The sequence below is a fragment of the Pelophylax lessonae genome, assembly GCF_965119305.1.
Source record: "Pelophylax lessonae genome assembly, chromosome: 2".
Classification (NCBI taxonomy): Eukaryota; Metazoa; Chordata; class Amphibia; order Anura; family Ranidae; genus Pelophylax; species Pelophylax lessonae.
This window is the reverse complement of record NC_138769.1, coordinates 742,338,587-742,366,445: the sequence shown is the minus strand read 5'-3', so window position 1 is coordinate 742,366,445 and position 27,859 is coordinate 742,338,587. Positions and strand designations below refer to the sequence as shown.

The window sequence follows — 27,859 nt, the reverse complement described above, 5'->3', positions numbered from 1 at the left end:
TTTAGGGGTACAAACAATAGTAATTGGGGCCTAGTGTGGTTGTGTACGTGTGATATACATACACTTTTTTGGGATCATATTTTCTATTCCGCTATTTAATCAAAAACCTTTGGGGATCAGTTAAATTGGGGGATAGTCTGTGTTGGTACGTGTGAGAGAGATCCACCTTTCCAAGTTGTTGGGGTTCATCTCATACTTCTGAAGGTTTGAGGGTGCTGCCTGTTCCATACTCCCCCTACTCCTAGCCTTTTAGGGGTACAAACAATAGTAATTGGGGCCTAGTGTGGTTGTGTACGTGTGATATACATACACTTTTTTGGGATCATATTTTCTATTCCGCTATTTAATCAAAAACCTTTGGGGATCAGTTAAATTGGGGGATAGTCTGTGTTGGTACGTGTGAGAGAGATCCACCTTTCCAAGTTGTTGGGGTTCATCTCATACTTCTGAAGGTTTGAGGGTGCTGCCTGTTCCATACTCCCCCTACTCCTAGCCTTTTAGGGGTACAAACAATAGTAATTGGGGCCTAGTGTGGTTGTGTACGTGTGATATACATACACTTTTTTGGGATCATATTTTCTATTCCGCTATTTAATCAAAAACCTCTGGGGATCAGTTAAATTGGGGGATAGTCTGTGTTGGTACGTGTGAGAGAGATCCACCTTTCCAAGTTGTTGGGGTTCATCTCATACTTCTGAAGGTTTGAGGGTGCTGCCTGTTCCATACTCCCCCTACTCCTAGCCTTTTAGGGGTACAAACAATAGTAATTGGGGCCTAGTGTGGTTGTGTACGTGTGATATACATACACTTTTTTGGGATCATATTTTCTATTCCGCTATTTAATCAAAAACCTTTGGGGATCAGTTAAATTGGGGGATAGTCTGTGTTGGTACGTGTGAGAGAGATCCACCTTTCCAAGTTGTTGGGGTTCATCTCATACTTCTGAAGGTTTGAGGGTGCTGCCTGTTCCATACTCCCCCTACTCCTAGCCTTTTAGGGGTACAAACAATAGTAATTGGGGCCTAGTGTGGTTGTGTACGTGTGATATACATACACTTTTTTGGGATCATATTTTCTATTCCGCTATTTAATCAAAAACCTTTGGGGATCAGTTAAATTGGGGGATAGTCTGTGTTGGTACGTGTGAGAGAGATCCACCTTTCCAAGTTGTTGGGGTTCATCTCATACTTCTGAAGGTTTGAGGGTGCTGCCTGTTCCATACTCCCCCTACTCCTAGCCTTTTAGGGGTACAAACAATAGTAATTGGGGCCTAGTGTGGTTGTGTACGTGTGATATACATACACTTTTTTGGGATCATATTTTCTATTCCGCTATTTAATCAAAAACCTTTGGGGATCAGTTAAATTGGGGGATAGTCTGTGTTGGTACGTGTGAGAGAGATCCACCTTTCCAAGTTGTTGGGGTTCATCTCATACTTCTGAAGGTTTGAGGGTGCTGCCTGTTCCATACTCCCCCTACTCCTAGCCTTTTAGGGGTACAAACAATAGTAATTGGGGCCTAGTGTGGTTGTGTACGTGTGATATACATACACTTTTTTGGGATCATATTTTCTATTCCGCTATTTAATCAAAAACCTCTGGGGATCAGTTAAATTGGGGGATAGTCTGTGTTGGTACGTGTGAGAGAGATCCACCTTTCCAAGTTGTTGGGGTTCATCTCATACTTCTGAAGGTTTGAGGGTGCTGCCTGTTCCATACTCCCCCTACTCCTAGCCTTTTAGGGGTACAAACAATAGTAATTGGGGCCTAGTGTGGTTGTGTACGTGTGATATACATACACTTTTTTGGGATCATATTTTCTATTCCGCTATTTAATCAAAAACCTTTGGGGATCAGTTAAATTGGGGGATAGTCTGTGTTGGTACGTGTGAGAGAGATCCACCTTTCCAAGTTGTTGGGGTTCATCTCATACTTCTGAAGGTTTGAGGGTGCTGCCTGTTCCATACTCCCCCTACTCCTAGCCTTTTAGGGGTACAAACAATAGTAATTGGGGCCTAGTGTGGTTGTGTACGTGTGATATACATACACTTTTTTGGGATCATATTTTCTATTCCGCTATTTAATCAAAAACCTTTGGGGATCAGTTAAATTGGGGGATAGTCTGTGTTGGTACGTGTGAGAGAGATCCACCTTTCCAAGTTGTTGGGGTTCATCTCATACTTCTGAAGGTTTGAGGGTGCTGCCTGTTCCATACCCCCCCTACTCCTCATCTAGCCTTTTAGGGGTACAAACAATAGTAATTGGGGCCTAGTGTGGTTGTGTACGTGCGAGATACATACACTTTTTTTGATCATATTTCCTATTCCGCTATTCAATAAAAACCTTTGAGGATCAATTGAATTGCGGGATAGTCTGTGTCGGTACGTGTGAGAGAGATCCACCTTTCCAAGTTGTTGGGGTTCATCTCATACTTCTGAAGGTTTGAGGGTGCTGCCTGTTCCATACCCCCCCTACTCCTCATCTAGCCTTTTAGGGGTACAAACAATAGTAATTGGGGCCTAGTGTGGTTGTGTACGTGCGAGATACATACACTTTTTTTGATCATATTTCCTATTCCGCTATTCAATAAAAACCTTTGAGGATCAATTGAATTGCGGGATAGTCTGTGTCGGTACGTGTGAGAGAGATCCACCTTTCCAAGTTGTTGGGGTTCATCTCATACTTCTGAAGGTTTGAGGGTGCTGCCTGTTCCATACCCCCCCTACTCCTCATCTAGCCTTTTAGGGGTACAAACAATAGTAATTGGGGCCTAGTGTGGTTGTGTACGTGCGAGATACATACACTTTTTTTGATCATATTTCCTATTCCGCTATTCAATAAAAACCTTTGAGGATCAATTGAATTGCGGGATAGTCTGTGTCGGTACGTGTGAGAGAGATCCACCTTTCCAAGTTGTTGGGGTTCATCTCATACTTCTGAAGGTTTGAGGGTGCTGCCTGTTCCATACCCCCCCTACTCCTCATCTAGCCTTTTAGGGGTACAAACAATAGTAATTGGGGCCTAGTGTGGTTGTGTACGTGCGAGATACATACACTTTTTTTGATCATATTTCCTATTCCGCTATTCAATAAAAACCTTTGAGGATCAATTGAATTGCGGGATAGTCTGTGTCGGTACGTGTGAGAGAGATCCACCTTTCCAAGTTGTTGGGGTTCATCTCATACTTCTGAAGGTTTGAGGGTGCTGCCTGTTCCATACCCCCCCTACTCCTCATCTAGCCTTTTAGGGGTACAAACAATAGTAATTGGGGCCTAGTGTGGTTGTGTACGTGCGAGATACATACACTTTTTTTGATCATATTTCCTATTCCGCTATTCAATAAAAACCTTTGAGGATCAATTGAATTGCGGGATAGTCTGTGTCGGTACGTGTGAGAGAGATCCACCTTTCCAAGTTGTTGGGGTTCATCTCATACTTCTGAAGGTTTGAGGGTGCTGCCTGTTCCATACTCCCCCTACTCCTCATCTAGCCTTTTAGGGGTACAAACAATAGTAATTGGGGCCTAGTGTGGTTGTGTACGTGTGATATACATACACTTTTTTTGGATCATATTTTCTATTCCGCTATTCAATAAAAACCTTTCTAGGGCAAGATCTTAAATTACAGAAATATGAGGAGACCGTCAAATAAGGGCCGTGGCCTGGGTCGTGGTGCTGCTGGTAGAGCTCCTGTTGCAAGGAGAGGACATGGTCGATCTGTGCCAGCTACACGCACAAGTGAAACACCTTCCTCAAGTGTGAGTAGGCGACAGAACCTGCATCAGTATTTGGTAGGGCATCAAACGCCCCTAGAAGTGATGAGGCCAGAACAAGTTGAGGCGATAGTAGATTGGTTTGCTGCTGACAGTGCCTCCAGTTCCTTCACATTGTCTCCCACCCAGTCTACTGCAGAAAGGTCAGAGTTGGCACCTGCAGCCAATGTCCAACCGTCTTTCACCTCACCCCCTTGCAAATCAGGCCAGCAGTCTGAGCCCCAAGCCATACAGCAGTCTCTTATTCTTTTTGAGGACTCTGTCAGCAGGGTTTCCCAGGGCCATCCACCTAGCCCTGCCCCAGAAGTGGAAGAGATTGAGTGCAGCGATGCCCAACCACTTATTTCTCAAGATGAGTACATGCAAGGATCATCGCAGCACGTCTCCGATGATGACGAAACGCAGGTGCCAACTGCTGCGGCGTTCAGCATTGTGGAGACCGACAAGGAGGGCAGGGGTGAAGACTGGGTGGAAGATGATGTGGAGGACGATGAGGTCCTCGACCCCACATGGACTGAACGTCATGCAGGTGAACTGAGTAGTTTGGAGGAAGAGGCGGTGGTCGCACAGAGCCACCAGCACAGCAGAAGAGGGAGCAGGGTGCAGAAGCGGAGCGGCCGTGCCCTAGACACTACGCCCGCTACTGCCCAACGCAGCAAGGGAACGAGCGCACCAAAGTCAGCTCAAAGGAGTTCTCTAGCGTGGAAGTTCTTTAGAAAATGTGCTGATGACAGGACACGAGTGGTTTGCACCCTGTGCAATCAGAGCTTGAAGCGAGGCATGAACCTTCTCAACCTGAGCACAACCTGCATGATCAGGCATCTAAGTGCAAAGCACGAGCTGCAGTGGAGTACACACCTTCAAAACCAAGAAACGTCTCTGGCTCATCCTGCTTCCTCTTCTGCTGCAGTCTCGGCCGCTCCAGCCACATCTGTAGTGATACCGGCACCTGCCACCCCGCAAACAGACGATCTGTCAGCAACACCACCACCTGGGTCACCAACAACCATCTCCACAATGTCCCGTGGAAGCGTTCAGCTTTCCATCTCCCAAACACTTGAGAGGAAGAGGAAGTACCCCCCTACCCACCCGCGATCCCTGGCCCTGAATGCCAGCATTTCAAAATTATTGGCCTTTGAAATGCTGTCATTCCGTCTGGTGGAGACGCACAGTTTTAAAAACCTTATGTCGGTGGCTGTCCCACAGTACGTCGTGCCCAGCCGCCACTACTTTTCCAGGCAAGCCATCCCTTCCCTGCACAACCAAGTGGGGGAAAATATCAGGTGTGCACTGCGCAACGCCATCTGTGCCAAGGTCCACCTAACTACGGATACGTGGACCAGTAAGCACGGTCAGGGGCGTTATATCTCCCTAACGGCACACTGGGTAAATGCAGTGGCGGATGGGCCTGAGGCGGATAGCAATTTGGCGCATGTCCTTCCACCACCGAGGATTGCAGGGCGCTTCAGCCTGTTCCTAACTCCTCCTACTCCGCTTCCTCATCCTCTACCGCCTCCTCATCCGGACAGCGTAACACCTTCACCACCAACTTCAGCACGGCCAGGGGTAAACGACAGCAGGCAGTTTTACAACTTGCCTGTTTGGGGGACAAACCACACACCGCGCAGGAGTTGTGGAGGAGCATGGAACAGCAGACAAATGAGTGGTTGCTGCCAGCGAGCCTCAAGCCCGGCCTGGTGGTGTGCGATAACGGGCGAAATCTCATAGCAGCTCTGGGCCTAGCCGGTTTGACGCACATCCCTTGCCTGGCGCATGTGCTGAATTTGGTGGTGCAGAGGTTCCTTAAAAACAATTCCCCCGATATGTCAGAGCTGCTGCAGAAAGTGCGGGCCGTTTGTGCGCACTTTCGGCGTTCTCACCCTGCTGCTGCTCGCCTGGCAGCGCTGCAGCGTAACTTCGGCCTTCCCGCTCACCGCCTCATATGTGACGTGCCCACAAGGTGGAACTCCACCTTGCACATGCTGGAAAGACTGTGCGAGCAGCAGCAGGCCATAGTGGAGTTTCAGCTGCAGCACGCACGCGTGAGTCGCTCTGCGGAACAGCACCACTTCACCACCAATAACTGGGCCTCCATGCGAGACCTGTGTGCCTTGTTGCGCTGTTTTGAGTACTCCACCAACATGGCCAGTGGCAATGACGCCGTTCTCAGCTTAACTATCCCACTTCTATGCCTCCTTGAAAAAACAATTCGGGCGATGATGGAAGAGGATGTGGCACAGGATGAGGAGGAGGAGGAGGATGAAGAGGTAACATTTCCAAGGCTTTCAGGGCAGTCATTCGCAAGGGGCTCCGAGGGTGGGTTCCTGCACACGCAAACGCCAGGGACGCAATTGTCCAGCAGGGGCACAGTTCTGGAGGATGAGGAGGATGAGGAGGAGGAGGAGCTGGAGGAGGAGATGGAACCATGTTCACAGCAGGGTGGCACCCAGGCCAGCTCATGGCCATCACTGGTGCGTGGCTGGGGGGATACAGAGGACACGGACCATACACCTCCCACAGAGGACAGCCTTTCGTTGCCTCTGGGCAGCCTGGCACACATGAGCGATTACATGCTGCAGTGTCTCCACAACGACCGCCGAGTTGCCCACATTCTAACTTGTGCTGATTACTGGGTGGCCACGCTGCTGGATCCCCGTTACAAGGACAACGTACCGTCCTTAATTCACTCACTGGAGCGCGATCGCAAGATGCGCGAGTACAAGCGCACGCTGGTAGACGCCATGCTGCTGGCATTCCCATCTGACAGCGGGGCCACAGTGGAAGCACAAGGCAGAGGAGGAGGAGGAGGAGGTCGCCAACGCAACCAGGGCACCGCCAGCACCTCAGAAGGCAGGGTTAGCATGGCCGAAATGTGGAAAAGCTTTGTCAGCACGCCACAACAAACAGCAGCACCAGCAGCTCAGATGGAACGTCTTAGCAGGAGGCAGCATTTTACCAACATGGTGGAGCAGTATGTGTGCACACGCCTACATGTAGTGAATGACGGGTCTGCCCCCTTTAACTTCTGGGTCTCCAAATTGGGCACATGGCCTGAGCTTGCCCTTTACGCCTTGGAGGTGCTGGCGTGCCCTGCAGCCAGTGTATTATCTGAACGGGTATTTAGCACGGCTGGGGGCGTTATAACAGACAAGCGCAGCCGCCTGTCCAGAGACAATGTGGACAAGCTCACGTTCATTAAAATGAACCAGGCATGGATCCCACGGGACTTTTCCGTACCTTATGCAGAATAGCAATGGATACCGACCTTACCCACCCATTGTTCCATTTTTGCTCTTTCTCACTCTTTTGGGGTGTACCCTCATTTAAAATTTGTGAAAAGAAGCAGTGTTGGCTACCTCGTCCTCCTCCTCAGGGCCAGATTAATGTAGGGGCTATTGGAGCTGCAGCTCCAGGCCCCTACCTTTTATATAGGCCCCGGGTTGGCCATATTCACTGTTACCGCTCTTCTGTCACTTGTAAACACAGAAGTCTGGCTTCTATGCTCGCTTCCCCAGGCAGCACCCTCAGAACCTCCCCACACAGCGTGAAGGCCGGACAAGGAGGGACAGTTGGCGATGCATGGATGTGTTTATGGGCTTCAGAGACAGCATCCCATGTTGAATTAGGCATGCATGGCTGCACCCTTCCTCCTCTGGGTGCATGGCAAGGCACGGCCCTAAGGCCCTTCAAAATCCTCAGCACCAAGCCCATGATGCTGTTAATCCGGCCCTGGTCCTCCTCCACCGCCGCTTCCACCTACACCGCCCATAGGTGTGCGCAGCCTATTGCATTAAGGTGTGCACCCCAAAGTTGAAATACACATGCATGTGTTTGCCAGCAGGGAGAGTAATGTATCGGGGCCATGTACCTGTAGGCAAGGAGAAATAGAGCAGAGCAGGTCCCAGGGAGATCTTTCCCATCTCCTCACTGGCAATGCTATGTGCCCTAGGTGATTAGGGTGTGCCCAGGCACACCCAGCACACCCTGTGCGCACGCCTATGTCACCGCCACATCCACCACCACCTCAACCTCCCTCCTACTCCATATGGGCCTCGTCCTTCAGAGATGAAGAAGAACATTGTTTTATTTTTCTGTTTTTTTTTTGTTGTTTTAAGTTATTTCCCTATCCACATTTGTTTGCAGAGCACTTGCCATGCTCTTAATTACGTTTTGCTGCCATTTGCAGCACTCTAGCCCTTTCCTTTGGTGTTTTAGAGCCATTTTAGTGCCTTAAAGTTCGGGTCCCCATTGACTTCAATGGGGTTCGGTGTCCGGGAAAAGTTCGGTAAAAGTCCGGGACACGGACCCGGACTTTTTTTTAAAGTTCGGCCGAACCCGTCGAACACGGACATCTAGGTGTCCGCTCAACCCTACTAATGACCGATCTTTTAGACCCTGCAGGTCTCATTAACCTGTTGCCGACCACCCGCCACCTTTTTACTGCGGCAGTGTGGCTCTCCTGCACAAACGTTGGTCGCGCGCCTGCAGCTAGGGTGCGAGCGCGCATGCTGCCGCCGGCACGTTCCTGCCCCACTCAGCAACGGGGTAGCCAATGCACGGGGCAGGCGCCTCCGTTCCCCACTGAGAAAGAAGAACGGTTGGATGTTGTAAACACAGCTGACCGTTCTTCTCCCTGGAATGATCATAGAGCCCCTGTGATCCTTCTATATGGGATCACAGGTCTCTATGATCATTTCATCACCCCCCCCCACAGTTAGAATCACACCCCTAGATCACCCACAATGTTAACCCCTTCCCTGCCAGTGTCATTATTACAGTAACAGTAAATATTTTTAGCACTGATTACTGTAGTGATGTCACTGGTCCCCCCAAAAGTGTCAAAAATGTCAGTTAAGGGTCCGATCTGTCCGCCGTATTGCCGCAGTCCCATTAAAAATTGCAGATCATCGCCATTACTAGTAAAAAAAAAAAAAACATAAAAATGATGTAAATTTTTCCCGTAGTTAGTAGACACGATAACTTTTGCGCAAACCAATCAAAATACGCTTTTTGTGATTTTTTTTTAACCAAATATATGTAGCAAAAAACAAATTGGCCTAAAAATGTTAAAAATTTAGATTTTTCATTTTTTTTGAGAATGTTATATAGCAGAAAGTTAAAAATATTGTTTTTTGTTTGTCAGAATTGTCGCTCTTTTTTGTTTATAGCGCAAAAAATAAAAAAATCACACAGGTGATCAAATACCACCAAAAGAAAGCTCTATTTGTGGGAAAAAAAGGACATCAATTTTATTTCAATTGTCCATTAAAGTAATGCTGCGCTGAATCGCAAAATATGGCCTGGTCATTAAGGGGGAAAATCTTCCGATCCAGTAGTGGTTAAAAAAAAAAAACTGCCACCTAAAAAACATCACATTGTCCCCTATGTGATGAAAGGGAAGTAAAACAAAAATTACAAATATTTTTATTTTTTTTGGAAAAAAATTGGTTACACCCAAGCACATAAAATTTCCCCCTCCACCTCCATATATATGCTCATAGAAAAGTAAGCACATGTGTCGGGGGCACATACGCGTGAAAATATTGATTGCGATACACATGTTGCCATGCACACGGGAGTGAAAGCATTAATTCTAGCACCAGACCTCCTCCATAACACTAAACGGATACATGTAGGGGGCTTTTTAAGCATTGTGGTCGGTAATTGGGTGCGCTAAAACAACAGTGATAAAGACCCAAATCAATGGGATGACAAAATCAATAAACATCAATTATAAATCATGAATAGAAAATAAATCTTCATAAACTGGTGACACTCGTGTGGTTCATAGTGGTATATCAACATAAATAAAAAGTTCATAAGTGTCCATAAATGAAGTGATGAATGAAACTGAAAATTGAAAACAACGTGCTTCCAAATCCAAAGTGTAAATCCACCCCCAAGTGAAATTCCTCCTTACCAGACGGAAGAAGTAAGATGCCAAAATATAACAAATGTGCTGAAAACAAAATGGAAATCCCACAGTACTCCAAATCGCCTTGTGAAAACACCTGAATTGGTCTCTTACCAGATAGCAATCAAAAAACGCTTGTAAATTGCTCCCAGAGAACACTATCTTCTCCTCCTCCTTCACATTCAAAAGAGTGTATCCAATATGCCAAGCTGCCGGTCACTCTGTGTGATCTGATATGGAGGAGATCCCATGCTGTCCCTATGGTGGCCGTGTGTTCAGGATGGAGAAGCTGTTCAGCCTGCTGGAACCGTAAGCATTGCCTATAGAAAATATAGGGGACTGAAGTTTGTTGCCATTTCACAGGCACACACAAATTTAAGGTTTGGCAAATTTGGTATCCATTTACTCAGCGCAACCTCTTATATTTTACCAAAATGTGGGTAATTTATTGTATATGTTCACCCTAATGTACAAATGTTCACGTTAGTTTTTTTTTTTTTTTTTTTTACTTAAATTTTGTGTTTCCTATACCTTTAAGGTAATATCGGGTGACATAAATTTGAACTACCACTATTTTATTCTCTAGGGAGTCTGCTTTCAGAAAATATATAATGTTTGGGGGTTTTACATAATTTTCAAGGCTAAAATGATGTTTAAACGTGTGCAAAAACTGCAAAAAAGGGGTCAGGCAGCAAAAAGGTTAAAGAGAACCCCAACTGGAGGAATGTCAGTCCTCAAAAGTGGTAAGAATGTGACTACACACTTCACACTTGGTAAGCTCAGAGCTCTTGTAGTTGTGCTGTGTGAATAGTCTATGGAGATGAATAATAGCCGGACAGAGGAAGAAAATAACAAGGACATTCTTTCTTCACCAGATGGAATCCCTGAGACTTTCAGTAGAACCAAATGTAACACAAAGTAGCCAGCTGAAATTAAATGGTACTGTTAAATGCATCCCATAAACAGCAGAAAGTCAGTGTTGAAGGCCTACAGCAGCTTAGAAAGTTACTCTCTCACTGAACAGAGACTTCTCCCTGGCTGGTGTCCCAACCACAGACCTGCCTGCAAAGCTGTCATCCATGAGAGGAGATGAAACATGGAAAGGAGGCATTGATCATGGGAGAGGAAGTTTGGATAAGGTGAGCATAGCTGGAGCCCCAAAGCCTGGCATATGGTGTATCAACAGTCAGAAGAACCTGGAAGGGACTCTCCCACTGAGGCTTAAGAGGGTTGGCAAGATGCCATTGGATCCCATCCCAGTCTCGGATACTGAGGCAGTGTTGGTCATGTATTCGCTCAGGCAAGGAAGAAAACACTTGGGAACACGGCTCAGTTAGTGAATGATGAAAATGCATTACATGTTCAGTCAAAGCTCCATAAAAAAGAATAAAAAGATGAGAATCATGAGGAAAACAGTTCAGTCACTGATACTTCTCTGAAAAAATAAAAATGTTATAATATTTACAGGCCTTCTAGGTGTGTGTGATGGACATTAGCACTAGATTTAGTGCATCCAATCATTACATTCCAGTTTGCTCACAGATTTTAGTTTATTTTTTTTCTAAAGTCACATTTTATCTTTTCACGTCTTACCTAGCTTGTGGGATGACATTGGGGCTGTGAAACTAATGGGACAGCCGCAAATCCTTTATTATTCCTCCTTCTTCCAGAGTTTCCTCTCTGCAGCTGAAGCTTATGAATCCTCTGGTGATACATTAGCACAGCATTTACTGTATAATCTTTGTCACACTCAAAGCATTAAAATGGCTTCCTTCCAGTGTGAACCCTCTGGTGTGCAATAAGGATTGACTTCACTGTAAAAGCTTTGCTATATTCAGAACACTGATATGGCTTCTCTCCAGTGTGAACCCTCTGGTGTATGATAAGGCTTGACTTCACTGTAAAAGCTTTGCCACATTCAGAACACTGATATGGCTTCTCTCCAGTGTGAATCATCTGGTGTCTGATGAGCTCTTTCTTGTTTATAAAAGCTTTGCCACATTCAGAACACTGATATGGCTTCTCTCCAGTGTGAATCCTCTGGTGTCTGGTGAGCTCTTTCTTGTTTATAAAAGCTTTGCCACATTCAGAACACTGATATGGCTTCTCTCCAGTGTGAATCCTCTGGTGTCTGACAAGATTTGACTTAAATGTAAAAGTTTTATCACATTCAGAACACTGATATGGCTTCTCTCCAGTGTGAATCCTCTGGTGTCTGACAAGATTTGACTTCAATGTAAAAGTTGTATCACATTCAGAACACTGATATGGCTTCTCTCCAGTGTGAACCCTCTGGTGTCTGATAAAATTTGACTTATGTGTAAAAGCTTTGCCACATTCAGAACACTGATATGGCTTCTCTCCAGTGTAAACCCTCTGGTGTGTGATAAGCTCTGACTTCCGTGTAAAAGCTTTGCCACATTCAGAACACTGATAGGATTTCTCTCCAGTGTGAATCCTCTTGTGTATGACAAGATTTGACTTCAATGTAAAAGTTTTATCACATTCAGAACATGGATATGGCTTCTCTCCAATGTGAACCTTCTGGTGGGTTATACCTTTTGCCTCCATTGTAAAACCTTTATCACATTCCAAACAAGAAATATCTTCTGAAATGACTTCTCATATATACATGGGTTGGACTTTACAGTAAAGACATTGTCACTTCCAGAGCACTAAAATTACTTCTCGTTTGTTGTCCTCTCAGGTTGGATCAATGTTGAAGAGCATTCAAAACATTCATGACATTTAGAACATGGATAGGTCTTGTGTCCTGTGTGAATCTTCCAGTGAACTGTAATAAAGACTTTCAGTCACTTATAACATCCATATGGCTTGCTTCTCATGTAACTTTGTTGTATTGTTGTAACAAGACAAGCATGACCAAAAAATGGTTCATCAATCCATCTGTGCAGAAAAAAAAACAGAAGTCATAATTCTATAAAAAGGGTTAAAAAAAGTTGCTTTCTTTTTAAACATTTATTATTAACTGCTTCCTGCTGGGCCTATTGTAATATGATGGCCAAACAGGAGCCCCATTGTTACCTAGTTAGTGAGGTTGAATTGAAAAAAATACATCAGTCCACCCAGTTCAACCCGTGTGTGTGTGTGTGTTTGTTTGCTGCTAACCGTACATTGTATACCCCTGTATGTTGTTGTTCTTAAGATGCCCATCTAATAGTTTTTTGAAACTATCGATGGTCCCTGCTGATACCACTGTTTGTGGAAGAGAATTCCACATCCTTACTGCTCTGACAGTAAAGATTCCCTTACGTAGTTTAAGGTTACACCGTTTTTTTTTCTAGTTTTAGTGAGTGGCCCCATATTTTACTGTATTCCCTTTCTCTGAAAAGTTTGTTCCTTATGCTCTGGTCACCAGTACAGTATTTGTACATTCATATCTAGTGTTGAGCGAACACGGACTGTATTATTCGTGTTCGTACCGAATAATTGGATTTTTTGTACCCGAACACGGACACGGACACTTTACTGTATGTTCGGGTAAAAATCCGTGTTCGGTCGTTTTATTTCCGGGTTTTGCATGCTTTGGCGCTCTTTTCATGGCGGGCTTTCAACAGCCAATCAACAATCGTTTAACTGGTGTGCCTTAAGCCATCCCAGCCATGCCTGCAAATGTCTTAGTAGCTGTGATTGGCCGTCTGAAGCATGTGACCAAGTCTTTATAAGTTCGAGGCAGCCGCAGCGGCGTCATTATGCTGCTTATATCAGGGACAGAGCACACATCAACGTGCTGGCTGCTGATTAGGGAAAGATAGGCAGGAAAAAACCATTTGTGTCCGGATAGAATTGAGGGACAGGTCGGAGTGTTTAGGCAGGGCGAGTTGTAGGCATTTTAGGGATAGAGTCTGCTGAATTATAGGGTCAGTGTCTTCTACAAACTACAATCGATATTGCTGTGTGGGGGGTGGGGTGAATCTGCACTCAATCCTGATCTACGATCTCTTCTCAATCCTGTTAGGGACAGAGTCTGCTGAATTTTAGGGAAACTGTGTTCTACAAACTACAATCGATATTGCTGTGTGGTGTGGGATTGGAGATAGGCAGGTGTCAGTGATCCACATCCATTTTTCTGTGTGTGAGCTGCAGTGAACACAATCTTTTTGGGCTGCAGTGAACACAATATTTTTGGGCTGCAGTGAACACAATCTTTTTGGGCTGCAGTGAACACAATCTTTTTGGGCTGCAGTGAACACAATCTTTTTGGGCTGCAGTGAACACAATCTTTTTGGGGTGCAGTGAACAAAATCTTTTTGGGGTGCAGTGAACACAATCCTTTTTGGTGTGCAGTGAACACAATCTTTGTGGGGTGCAGTGAACAAAATCCTTTGTGGGGTGCAGTGAACACAATCTTTTTGGGGTGCAGTGAACAAAATCCTTTTTGGGGTGCAGTGAACAACATCCTTTTTGGGGTGCAGTGAACACAATCTTTTTGGGGTGCAGTGAACAAAATCCTTTGTGGGGTGCAGTGAACACAATCTTTTTGGGGTGCAGTGAACACAATCTTTTTGGGGTGGAGTGAACAACATCCTTTTTGGGGTGCAGTGAACAAAATCCTTTTTGGGGTGCAGTGAACAAAATCATTTTTGGGTGCAGTGAACACAATCTTTTTGGGGTGCAGTGAACACAATCTTTGTGGGGTGCAGTGAACACAATCTTTTTGGGGTGGAGTGAACAACATCCTTTTTGGGGTGCAGTGAACAACATCCTTTTTGGGGTGCAGTGAACACAATCTTTTTGGGGTGCAGTGAACAGAATCTTTGTGGGGTACAGTGAACAGAATCTTTGTGGGGTGCAGTGAACACAATCTTTGGGGGGTACAGTGAACACAATCTTTTTGGGGTGCAGTGAACACAATCTTTGTGGGGTGCAGTGAACACAATCTTTTTGGGGTGGAGTGAACAAAATCATTTTTGGGGTGCAGTGAACAACATCCTTTTTGGGGTGCAGTGATCAAAATCCTTTTTGGGGTGCAGTGAACACAATCTTTTTGGGGTGCAGTGAACAAAATCCTTTGTGGGGTGCAGTGAACAGAATCTTTGTGGGGTGCAGTGAACACAATCTTTGGGGGGTACAGTGAACACAATCTTTTTGGGGTGCAGTGAACACAATCTTTGTGGGGTACAGTGAACAGAATCTTTGTGGGGTGCAGTGAACACAATCTTTGGGGGGTACAGTGAACACAATCTTTTTGGGGTGCAGTGAACACAATCTTTGGGGGGTACAGTGAACACAATCTTTTTGGGGTGCAGTGAACACAATCTTTGGGGGGTACAGTGAACACAATCTTTTTGGGGTGCAGTGAACACAATCTTTGTGGGGTGCAGTGAACACAATCTTTGGGGGGGTACAGTGAACACAATCTTTTTGGGGTGCAGTGAACAACATCCTTTTAGGGTGCAGTGAACACAATCTTTGTGGGGTGCAGTGAACAACATCCTTTTAGGGTGCAGTGAACACAATCTTTGTGGGGTACAGTGAACAGAATCTTTGTGGGGTGCAGTGAACACAATCTTTGGGGGGTACAGTGAACACAATCTTTGTGAGGTGCAGTGAACACAATCTTTGTGGGGTGCAGTGAACACAATCATTGTGGGGTGCAGTGAACTCAATCTTTGTGGGGTACAGTGAACACAATCTCATACTTCTGAAGATTTGAGGGTGCTGCCTGTTCCATACTCCCCCTACTCCTCATCTAGCCTTTTAGGGGTACAAACAATAGTAATTGGGGCCTAGTGTGGTTGTGTACGTGTGATATACATACACTTTTTTTGGATCATATTTTCTATTCCGCTATTTAATCAAAAACCTTTGGGGATCAGTTAAATTGGGGGATAGTCTGTGTTGGTACGTGTGAGAGAGATCCACCTTTCCAAGTTGTTGGGGTTCATCTCATACTTCTGAAGGTTTGAGGGTGCTGCCTGTTCCATACCCCCCCTACTCCTCATCTAGCCTTTTAGGGGTACAAACAATAGTAATTGGGGCCTAGTGTGGTTGTGTACGTGTGATATACATACACTTTTTTTGGATCATATTTTCTATTCCGCTATTTAATCAAAAACCTTTGGGGATCAGTTAAATTGGGGGATAGTCTGTGTTGGTACGTGTGAGAGAGATCCACCTTTCCAAGTTGTTGGGGTTCATCTCATACTTCTGAAGGTTTGAGGGTGCTGCCTGTTCCATACCCCCCCTACTCCTCATCTAGCCTTTTAGGGGTACAAACAATAGTAATTGGGGCCTAGTGTGGTTGTGTACGTGTGATATACATACACTTTTTTTGGATCATATTTTCTATTCCGCTATTTAATCAAAAACCTTTGGGGATCAGTTAAATTGGGGGATAGTCTGTGTTGGTACGTGTGAGAGAGATCCACCTTTCCAAGTTTTTGGGGTTCATCTCATACTTCTGAAGATTTGAGGGTGCTGCCTGTTCCATACCCCCCCTACTCCTCATCTAGCCTTTTAGGGGTACAAACAATAGTAATTGGGGCCTAGTGTGGTTGTGTACGTGTGATATACATACACTTTTTTTGGATCATATTTTCTATTCCGCTATTTAATCAAAAACCTTTGGGGATCAGTTAAATTGGGGGATAGTCTGTGTTGGTACGTGTGAGAGAGATCCACCTTTCCAAGTTTTTGGGGTTCATCTCATACTTCTGAAGATTTGAGGGTGCTGCCTGTTCCATACCCCCCCTACTCCTCATCTAGCCTTTTAGGGGTACAAACAATAGTAATTGGGGCCTAGTGTGGTTGTGTACGTGTGATATACATACACTTTTTTTGGATCATATTTTCTATTCCGCTATTTAATCAAAAACCTTTGGGGATCAGTTAAATTGGGGGATAGTCTGTGTTGGTACGTGTGAGAGAGATCCACCTTTCCAAGTTGTTGGGGTTCATCTCATACTTCTGAAGGTTTGAGGGTGCTGCCTGTTCCATACCCCCCCTACTCCTAGCCTTTTAGGGGTACAAACAATAGTAATTGGGGCCTAGTGTGGTTGTGTACGTGTGATATACATACACTTTTTTTGGATCATATTTTCTATTCCGCTATTTAATCAAAAACCTTTGGGGATCAGTTAAATTGGGGGATAGTCTGTGTTGGTACGTGTGAGAGAGATCCACCTTTCCAAGTTGTTGGGGTTCATCTCATACTTCTGAAGGTTTGAGGGTGCTGCCTGTTCCATACTCCCCCTACTCCTCATCTAGCCTTTTAGGGGTACAAACAATAGTAATTGGGGCCCAGTGTGGTTGTGTACGTGTGATATACATACACTTTTTTTGGATCATATTTTCTATTCCGCTATTTAATCAAAAACCTTTGGGGATCAGTTAAATTGGGGGATAGTCTGTGTTGGTACGTGTGAGAGAGATCCACCTTTCCAAGTTGTTGGGGTTCATCTCATACTTCTGAAGGTTTGAGGGTGCTGCCTGTTCCATACCCCCCCTACTCCTCATCTAGCCTTTTAGGGGTACAAACAATAGTAATTGGGGCCTAGTGTGGTTGTGTACGTGTGATATACATACACTTTTTTTGGATCATATTTTCTATTCCGCTATTTAATCAAAAACCTTTGGGGATCAGTTAAATTGGGGGATAGTCTGTGTTGGTACGTGTGAGAGAGATCCACCTTTCCAAGTTGTTGGGGTTCATCTCATACTTCTGAAGGTTTGAGGGTGCTGCCTGTTCCATACTCCCCCTACTCCTCATCTAGCCTTTTAGGGGTACAAACAATAGTAATTGGGGCCTAGTGTGGTTGTGTACGTGTGATATACATACACTTTTTTTGGATCATATTTTCTATTCCGCTATTTAATCAAAAACCTTTGGGGATCAGTTAAATTGGGGGATAGTCTGTGTTGGTACGTGTGAGAGAGATCCACCTTTCCAAGTTGTTGGGGTTCATCTCATACTTCTGAAGGTTTGAGGGTGCTGCCTGTTCCATACTCCCCCTACTCCTCATCTAGCCTTTTAGGGGTACAAACAATAGTAATTGGGGCCCAGTGTGGTTGTGTACGTGTGATATACATACACTTTTTTTGGATCATATTTTCTATTCCGCTATTTAATCAAAAACCTTTGGGGATCAGTTAAATTGGGGGATAGTCTGTGTTGGTACGTGTGAGAGAGATCCACCTTTCCAAGTTGTTGGGGTTCATCTCATACTTCTGAAGGTTTGAGGGTGCTGCCTGTTCCATACTCCCCCTACTCCTCATCTAGCCTTTTAGGGGTACAAACAATAGTAATTGGGGCCTAGTGTGGTTGTGTACGTGTGATATACATACACTTTTTTTGGATCATATTTTCTATTCCGCTATTTAATCAAAAACCTTTGGGGATCAGTTAAATTGGGGGATAGTCTGTGTTGGTACGTGTGAGAGAGATCCACCTTTCCAAGTTGTTGGGGTTCATCTCATACTTCTGAAGGTTTGAGGGTGCTGCCTGTTCCATACTCCCCCTACTCCTAGCCTTTTAGGGGTACAAACAATAGTAATTGGGGCCTAGTGTGGTTGTGTACGTGTGATATACATACACTTTTTTTGGATCATATTTTCTATTCCGCTATTTAATCAAAAACCTTTGGGGATCAGTTAAATTGGGGGATAGTCTGTGTTGGTACGTGTGAGAGAGATCCACCTTTCCAAGTTGTTGGGGTTCATCTCATACTTCTGAAGGTTTGAGGGTGCTGCCTGTTCCATACTCCCCCTACTCCTCATCTAGCCTTTTAGGGGTACAAACAATAGTAATTGGGGCCTAGTGTGGTTGTGTACGTGTGATATACATACACTTTTTTTGGATCATATTTTCTATTCCGCTATTTAATCAAAAACCTTTGGGGATCAGTTAAATTGGGGGATAGTCTGTGTTGGTACGTGTGAGAGAGATCCACCTTTCCAAGTTGTTGGGGTTCATCTCATACTTCTGAAGGTTTGAGGGTGCTGCCTGTTCCATACTCCCCCTACTCCTCATCTAGCCTTTTAGGGGTACAAACAATAGTAATTGGGGCCTAGTGTGGTTGTGTACGTGTGATATACATACACTTTTTTTGGATCATATTTTCTATTCCGCTATTTAATCAAAAACCTTTGGGGATCAGTTAAATTGGGGGATAGTCTGTGTTGGTACGTGTGAGAGAGATCCACCTTTCCAAGTTGTTGGGGTTCATCTCATACTTCTGAAGGTTTGAGGGTGCTGCCTGTTCCATACTCCCCCTACTCCTCATGTAGCCTTTTAGGGGTACAAACAATAGTAATTGGGGCCCAGTGTGGTTGTGTACGTGTGATATACATACACTTTTTTTGGATCATATTTTCTATTCCGCTATTTAATCAAAAACCTTTGGGGATCAGTTAAATTGGGGGATAGTCTGTGTTGGTACGTGTGAGAGAGATCCACCTTTCCAAGTTGTTGGGGTTCATCTCATACTTCTGAAGGTTTGAGGGTGCTGCCTGTTCCATACTCCCCCTACTCCTCATCTAGCCTTTTAGGGGTACAAACAATAGTAATTGGGGCCTAGTGTGGTTGTGTACGTGTGATATACATACACTTTTTTTGGATCATATTTTCTATTCCGCTATTTAATCAAAAACCTTTGGGGATCAGTTAAATTGGGGGATAGTCTGTGTTGGTACGTGTGAGAGAGATCCACCTTTCCAAGTTGTTGGGGTTCATCTCATACTTCTGAAGGTTTGAGGGTGCTGCCTGTTCCATACTCCCCCTACTCCTAGCCTTTTAGGGGTACAAACAATAGTAATTGGGGCCTAGTGTGGTTGTGTACGTGTGATATACATACACTTTTTTTGGATCATATTTTCTATTCCGCTATTTAATCAAAAACCTTTGGGGATCAGTTAAATTGGGGGATAGTCTGTGTTGGTACGTGTGAGAGAGATCCACCTTTCCAAGTTGTTGGGGTTCATCTCATACTTCTGAAGGTTTGAGGGTGCTGCCTGTTCCATACCCCCCCTACTCCTAGCCTTTTAGGGGTACAAACAATAGTAATTGGGGCCTAGTGTGGTTGTGTACGTGTGATATACATACACTTTTTTTGGATCATATTTTCTATTCCGCTATTTAATCAAAAACCTTTGGGGATCAGTTAAATTGGGGGATAGTCTGTGTTGGTACGTGTGAGAGAGATCCACCTTTCCAAGTTGTTGGGGTTCATCTCATACTTCTGAAGGTTTGAGGGTGCTGCCTGTTCCATACTCCCCCTACTCCTAGCCTTTTAGGGGTACAAACAATAGTAATTGGGGCCTAGTGTGGTTGTGTACGTGTGATATACATACACTTTTTTTGGATCATATTTTCTATTCCGCTATTTAATCAAAAACCTTTGGGGATCAGTTAAATTGGGGGATAGTCTGTGTTGGTACGTGTGAGAGAGATCCACCTTTCCAAGTTGTTGGGGTTCATCTCATACTTCTGAAGGTTTGAGGGTGCTGCCTGTTCCATACTCCCCCTACTCCTCATCTAGCCTTTTAGGGGTACAAACAATAGTAATTGGGGCCTAGTGTGGTTGTGTACGTGTGATATACATACACTTTTTTTGGATCATATTTTCTATTCCGCTATTTAATCAAAAACCTTTGGGGATCAGTTAAATTGGGGGATAGTCTGTGTTGGTACGTGTGAGAGAGATCCACCTTTCCAAGTTGTTGGGGTTCATCTCATACTTCTGAAGGTTTGAGGGTGCTGCCTGTTCCATACTCCCCCTACTCCTCATCTAGCCTTTTAGGGGTACAAACAATAGTAATTGGGGCCTAGTGTGGTTGTGTACGTGTGATATACATACACTTTTTTTGGATCATATTTTCTATTCCGCTATTTAATCAAAAACCTTTGGGGATCAGTTAAATTGGGGGATAGTCTGTGTTGGTACGTGTGAGAGAGATCCACCTTTCCAAGTTGTTGGGGTTCATCTCATACTTCTGAAGGTTTGAGGGTGCTGCCTGTTCCATACTCCCCCTACTCCTCATGTAGCCTTTTAGGGGTACAAACAATAGTAATTGGGGCCCAGTGTGGTTGTGTACGTGTGATATACATACACTTTTTTTGGATCATATTTTCTATTCCGCTATTTAATCAAAAACCTTTGGGGATCAGTTAAATTGGGGGATAGTCTGTGTTGGTACGTGTGAGAGAGATCCACCTTTCCAAGTTGTTGGGGTTCATCTCATACTTCTGAAGGTTTGAGGGTGCTGCCTGTTCCATACTCCCCCTACTCCTCATCTAGCCTTTTAGGGGTACAAACAATAGTAATTGGGGCCTAGTGTGGTTGTGTACGTGTGATATACATACACTTTTTTTGGATCATATTTTCTATTCCGCTATTTAATCAAAAACCTTTGGGGATCAGTTAAATTGGGGGATAGTCTGTGTTGGTACGTGTGAGAGAGATCCACCTTTCCAAGTTGTTGGGGTTCATCTCATACTTCTGAAGGTTTGAGGGTGCTGCCTGTTCCATACTCCCCCTACTCCTAGCCTTTTAGGGGTACAAACAATAGTAATTGGGGCCTAGTGTGGTTGTGTACGTGTGATATACATACACTTTTTTTGGATCATATTTTCTATTCCGCTATTTAATCAAAAACCTTTGGGGATCAGTTAAATTGGGGGATAGTCTGTGTTGGTACGTGTGAGAGAGATCCACCTTTCCAAGTTGTTGGGGTTCATCTCATACTTCTGAAGGTTTGAGGGTGCTGCCTGTTCCATACCCCCCCTACTCCTAGCCTTTTAGGGGTACAAACAATAGTAATTGGGGCCTAGTGTGGTTGTGTACGTGTGATATACATACACTTTTTTTGGATCATATTTTCTATTCCGCTATTTAATCAAAAACCTTTGGGGATCAGTTAAATTGGGGGATAGTCTGTGTTGGTACGTGTGAGAGAGATCCACCTTTCCAAGTTGTTGGGGTTCATCTCATACTTCTGAAGGTTTGAGGGTGCTGCCTGTTCCATACTCCCCCTACTCCTCATCTAGCCTTTTAGGGGTACAAACAATAGTAATTGGGGCCCAGTGTGGTTGTGTACGTGTGATATACATACACTTTTTTTGGATCATATTTTCTATTCCGCTATTTAATCAAAAACCTTTGGGGATCAGTTAAATTGGGGGATAGTCTGTGTTGGTACGTGTGAGAGAGATCCACCTTTCCAAGTTGTTGGGGTTCATCTCATACTTCTGAAGGTTTGAGGGTGCTGCCTGTTCCATACCCCCCCTACTCCTAGCCTTTTAGGGGTACAAACAATAGTAATTGGGGCCCAGTGTGGTTGTGTACGTGTGATATACATACACTTTTTTTGGATCATATTTTCTATTCCGCTATTTAATCAAAAACCTTTGGGGATCAGTTAAATTGGGGGATAGTCTGTGTTGGTACGTGTGAGAGAGATCCACCTTTCCAAGTTGTTGGGGTTCATCTCATACTTCTGAAGGTTTGAGGGTGCTGCCTGTTCCATACTCCCCCTACTCCTCATCTAGCCTTTTAGGGGTACAAACAATAGTAATTGGGGCCCAGTGTGGTTGTGTACGTGTGATATACATACACTTTTTTTGGATCATATTTTCTATTCCGCTATTTAATCAAAAACCTTTGGGGATCAGTTAAATTGGGGGATAGTCTGTGTTGGTACGTGTGAGAGAGATCCACCTTTCCAAGTTGTTGGGGTTCATCTCATACTTCTGAAGGTTTGAGGGTGCTGCCTGTTCCATACCCCCCCTACTCCTCATCTAGCCTTTTAGGGGTACAAACAATAGTAATTGGGGCCTAGTGTGGTTGTGTACGTGTGATATACATACACTTTTTTTGGATCATATTTTCTATTCCGCTATTTAATCAAAAACCTTTGGGGATCAGTTAAATTGGGGGATAGTCTGTGTTGGTACGTGTGAGAGAGATCCACCTTTCCAAGTTTTTGGGGTTCATCTCATACTTCTGAAGGTTTGAGGGTGCTGCCTGTTCCATACCCCCCCTACTCCTCATCTAGCCTTTTAGGGGTACAAACAATAGTAATTGGGGCCTAGTGTGGTTGTGTACGTGTGATATACATACACTTTTTTTGGATCATATTTTCTATTCCGCTATTTAATCAAAAACCTTTGGGGATCAGTTAAATTGGGGGATAGTCTGTGTTGGTACGTGTGAGAGAGATCCACCTTTCCAAGTTTTTGGGGTTCATCTCATACTTCTGAAGATTTGAGGGTGCTGCCTGTTCCATACCCCCCCTACTCCTCATCTAGCCTTTTAGGGGTACAAACAATAGTAATTGGGGCCTAGTGTGGTTGTGTACGTGTGATATACATACACTTTTTTTGGATCATATTTTCTATTCCGCTATTTAATCAAAAACCTTTGGGGATCAGTTAAATTGGGGGATAGTCTGTGTTGGTACGTGTGAGAGAGATCCACCTTTCCAAGTTTTTGGGGTTCATCTCATACTTCTGAAGATTTGAGGGTGCTGCCTGTTCCATACTCCTCCTCCTACTGCTCAACCATCCTTTTAGGGGTACAAACAATAGTAGTTGGGGCCTAGTGTGGTGGTGTACGTGCGAGATACATACACTTTCTTTTTGATCATATTTTCTATTCCGCTATTCAATTAAAACCTTTGGGGATCAATTCAATTGCGAGATAGTCTGTGTCGGTACGTGTGAGATCCACCTTTCCAAGTTGTTGGGGTTCATCTCATACTTCTGAAGATTTGAGGGTGCTGCCTGTTCCATACTCCTGCTCCTACTGCTCAACCATCCTTTTAGGGGTACAAACAATAGTAATTGGGGCCTAGTGTGGTTGTGTACGTGCGAGATACATACACTTTTTTTGATCATATTTCCTATTCCGCTATTCAATAAAAACCTTTGAGGATCAATTGAATTGCGGGATAGTCTGTGTCGGTACGTGTGAGATCCACCTTTCCAAGTTTTTGGGGTTCATCTCATACTTCTGAAGATTTGAGGGTGCTGCCTGTTCCATACTCCTCCTCCTACTCCTCATCCATCCTTTTAGGGGTACAAACAATAGTAATTGGGGCCTAGTGTGGTTGTGTACGTGCGAGATACATACACTTTTTTTGATCATATTTCCTATTCCGCTATTCAATAAAAACCTTTGAGGATCAATTGAATTGCGGGATAGTCTGTGTCGGTACGTGTGAGATCCACCTTTCCAAGTTTTTGGGGTTCATCTCATACTTCTGAAGATTTGAGGGTGCTGCCTGTTCCATACTCCTCCTCCTACTCCTCATCCATCCTTTTAGGGGTACAAACAATAGTAATTGGGGCCTAGTGTGGTTGTGTACGTGCGAGATACATACACTTTTTTTGATCATATTTCCTATTCCGCTATTCAATAAAAACCTTTGAGGATCAATTGAATTGCGGGATAGTCTGTGTCGGTACGTGTGAGATCCACCTTTCCAAGTTTTTGGGGTTCATCTCATACTTCTGAAGATTTGAGGGTGCTGTCTGTTCCATACTCCTCCTACTCCTCATCCATCCTTTTAGGGGTAGAAACAATAGTAATTGGGGCCTAGTGTGGTTTTGTACGTGCGAGATACATACACTTTTTTGGATCATATTTCCTATTCCGCTATTCAATAAAAACCTTTCTAGGGCAAGATCTTAAATTACAGAAATATGAGGAGACCGTCAAATAAGGGCCGTGGCCTGGGTCGTGGTGCTGCTGGTAGAGCTCCTGTTGCAAGGAGAGGACGTGGTCGATCTGTGCCAGCTACACGCACAAGTGAAACACCTTCCTCAAGTGTGAGAAGGCGACAGAACCTGCATCAGTATTTGGTAGGGCATCAAACGCCCCTAGAAGTGATGAGGCCAGAACAAGTTGAGGCGATAGTAGATTGGTTTGCTGCTGACAGTGCCTCCAGTTCCTTCACATTGTCTCCCACCCAGTCTACTGCAGAAAGGTCAGAGTTGGCACCTGCAGCCAATGTCCAACCGTCTTTCACCTCACCCCCTTGCAAATCAGGCCAGCAGTCTGAGCCCCAAGCCATACAGCAGTCTCTTATTCTTTTTGAGGACTCTGTCAGCAGGGTTTCCCAGGGCCATCCACCTAGCCCTGCCCCAGAAGTGGAAGAGATTGAGTGCAGCGATGCCCAACCACTTATTTCTCAAGATGAGTACATGCAAGGATCATCGCAGCACGTCTCCGATGATGACGAAACGCAGGTGCCAACTGCTGCGGCGTTCAGCATTGTGGAGACCGACAAGGAGGGCAGGGGTGAAGACTGGGTGGAAGATGATGTGGAGGACGATGAGGTCCTCGACCCCACATGGAATGAACGTCATGCAGGTGACCTGAGTAGTTTGGAGGAAGAGGCGGTGGTCGCACAGAGCCACCAGCACAGCAGAAGAGGGAGCAGGGTGCAGAAGCGGAGCGGCCGTGCCCTAGACACTACGCCCGCTACTGCCCAACGCAGCAAGGGAACGAGCGCACCAAAGTCAGCTCAAAGGAGTTCTCTAGCGTGGAAGTTCTTTAGAAAATGTGCTGATGACAGGACACGAGTGGTTTGCACCCTGTGCAATCAGAGCTTGAAGCGAGGCATAAACCTTCTCAACCTGAGCACAACCTGCATGATCAGGCATCTAAGTGCAAAGCACGAGCTGCAGTGGAGTACACACCTTCAAAACCAAGAAACGTCTCTGGCTCATCCTGCTTCCTCTTCTGCTGCAGTCTCGGCCGCTCCAGCCACATCTGTAGTGATACCGGCACCTGCCACCCCGCAAACAGGAGATCTGTCAGCAACACCACCACCTGGGTCACCAACAACCATCTCCACAATGTCCCGTGGAAGCGTTCAGCTTTCCATCTCCCAAACACTTGAGAGGAAGAGGAAGTACCCCCCTACCCACCCGCGATCCCTGGCCCTGAATGCCAGCATTTCAAAATTATTGGCCTTTGAAATGCTGTCATTCCGTCTGGTGGAGACGCACAGTTTTAAAAACCTTATGTCGGTGGCTGTCCCACAGTACGTCGTGCCCAGCCGCCACTACTTTTCCAGGCAAGCCATCCCTTCCCTGCACAACCAAGTGGGGGAAAATATCAGGTGTGCACTGCGCAACGCCATCTGTGCCAAGGTCCACCTAACTACGGATACGTGGACCAGTAAGCACGGTCAGGGGCGTTATATCTCCCTAACGGCACACTGGGTAAATGCAGTGGCGGATGGGCCTGAGGCGGATAGCAATTTGGCGCATGTCCTTCCACCACCGAGGATTGCAGGGCGCTTCAGTTTGCCTCCTGTTCCTAACTCCTCCTACTCCGCTTCCTCATCCTCTACCGCCTCCTCATCCGGACAGCGTAACACCTTCACCACCAACTTCAGCACGGCCAGGGGTAAACGACAGCAGGCAGTTTTACAACTTGCCTGTTTGGGGGACAAACCACACACCGCGCAGGAGTTGTGGAGGAGCATGGAACAGCAGACAAATGAGTGGTTGCTGCCAGCGAGCCTCAAGCCCGGCCTGGTGGTGTGCGATAACGGGCGAAATCTCATAGCAGCTCTGGGCCTAGCCGGTTTGACGCACATCCCTTGCCTGGCGCATGTGCTGAATTTGGTGGTGCAGAGGTTCCTTAAAAACTACCCCGATATGTCAGAGCTGCTGCAGAAAGTGCGGGCCGTTTGTGCGCACTTTCGGCGTTCTCACCCTGCTGCTGCTCGCCTGGCAGCGCTGCAGCGTAACTTCGGCCTTCCCGCTCACCGCCTCATATGTGACGTGCCCACAAGGTGGAACTCCACCTTGCACATGCTGGAAAGACTGTGCGAGCAGCAGCAGGCCATAGTGGAGTTTCAGCTGCAGCACGCACGCGTGAGTCGCTCTGCGGAACAGCACCACTTCACCACCAATAACTGGGCCTCCATGCGAGACCTGTGTGCCTTGTTGCGCTGTTTTGAGTACTCCACCAACATGGCCAGTGGCAATGACGCCGTTCTCAGCTTAACTATCCCACTTCTATGCCTCCTTGAAAAAACAATTCGGGCGATGATGGAAGAGGATGTGGCACAGGATGAGGAGGAGGAGGAGGATGAAGAGGTAACATTTCCAAGGCTTTCAGGGCAGTCATTCGCAAGGGGCTCCGAGGGTGGGTTCCTGCACACGCAAACGCCAGGGACGCAATTGTCCAGCAGGGGCACAGTTCTGGAGGATGAGGAGGATGAGGAGGAGGAGGAGCTGGAGGAGGAGATGGAACCATGTTCACAGCAGGGTGGCACCCAGGCCAGCTCATGGCCATCACTGGTGCGTGGCTGGGGGGATACAGAGGACACGGACGATACACCTCCCACAGAGGACAGCCTTTCGTCGCCTCTGGGCAGCCTGGCACACATGAGCGATTACATGCTGCAGTGTCTCCACAACGACCGCCGAGTTGCCCACATTCTAACTTGTGCTGATTACTGGGTGGCCACGCTGCTGGATCCCCGTTACAAGGACAACGTACCGTCCTTAATTCACTCACTGGAGCGCGATCGCAAGATGCGCGAGTACAAGCGCACGCTGGTAGACGCCATGCTGCTGGCATTCCCATCTGACAGCGGGGCCACAGTGGAAGCACAAGGCAGAGGAGGAGGAGGAGGAGGTCGCCAACGCAACCAGGGCACCGCCAGCACCTCAGAAGGCAGGGTTAGCATGGCCGAAATGTGGAAAAGCTTTGTCAGCACGCCACAACAAACAGCAGCACCAGCAGCTCAGATGGAACGTCTTAGCAGGAGGCAGCATTTTACCAACATGGTGGAGCAGTATGTGTGCACACGCCTACATGTAGTGAATGACGGGTCTGCCCCCTTTAACTTCTGGGTCTCCAAATTGGGCACATGGCCTGAGCTTGCCCTTTACGCCTTGGAGGTGCTGGCGTGCCCTGCAGCCAGTGTATTATCTGAACGGGTATTTAGCACGGCTGGGGGCGTTATAACAGACAAGCGCAGCCGCCTGTCCAGAGACAATGTGGACAAGCTCACGTTCATTAAAATGAACCAGGCATGGATCCCACGGGACTTTTCCGTACCTTATGCAGAATAGCAATGGATACCGACCTTACCCACCCATTGTTCCATTTTTGCTCTTTCTCACTCTTTTGGGGTGTACCCTCATTTAAAATTTGTGAAAAGAAGCAGTGTTGGCTACCTCGTCCTCCT

At 45.8% G+C, this 27,859-nt stretch overlaps 1 protein-coding gene across 1 annotated transcript in view; it reads right to left on the bottom strand.

Annotated features, from left to right (window-relative positions):
• The window catches only part of LOC309548361 (uncharacterized protein), a gene marked incomplete at both ends in the record, with an annotated part of 147,016 nt that overhangs the window by 114,038 nt on the left and 5,119 nt on the right, over window positions 1–27,859 (bottom strand). Inside the window, one exon of the mRNA XM_082248299.1 lies at window positions 11,501–12,200. Within this exon, the coding sequence (XP_082104425.1) occupies window positions 11,501–12,200 (700 nt within the window). The remainder of the gene's footprint in view (window positions 1–11,500; window positions 12,201–27,859) is intronic.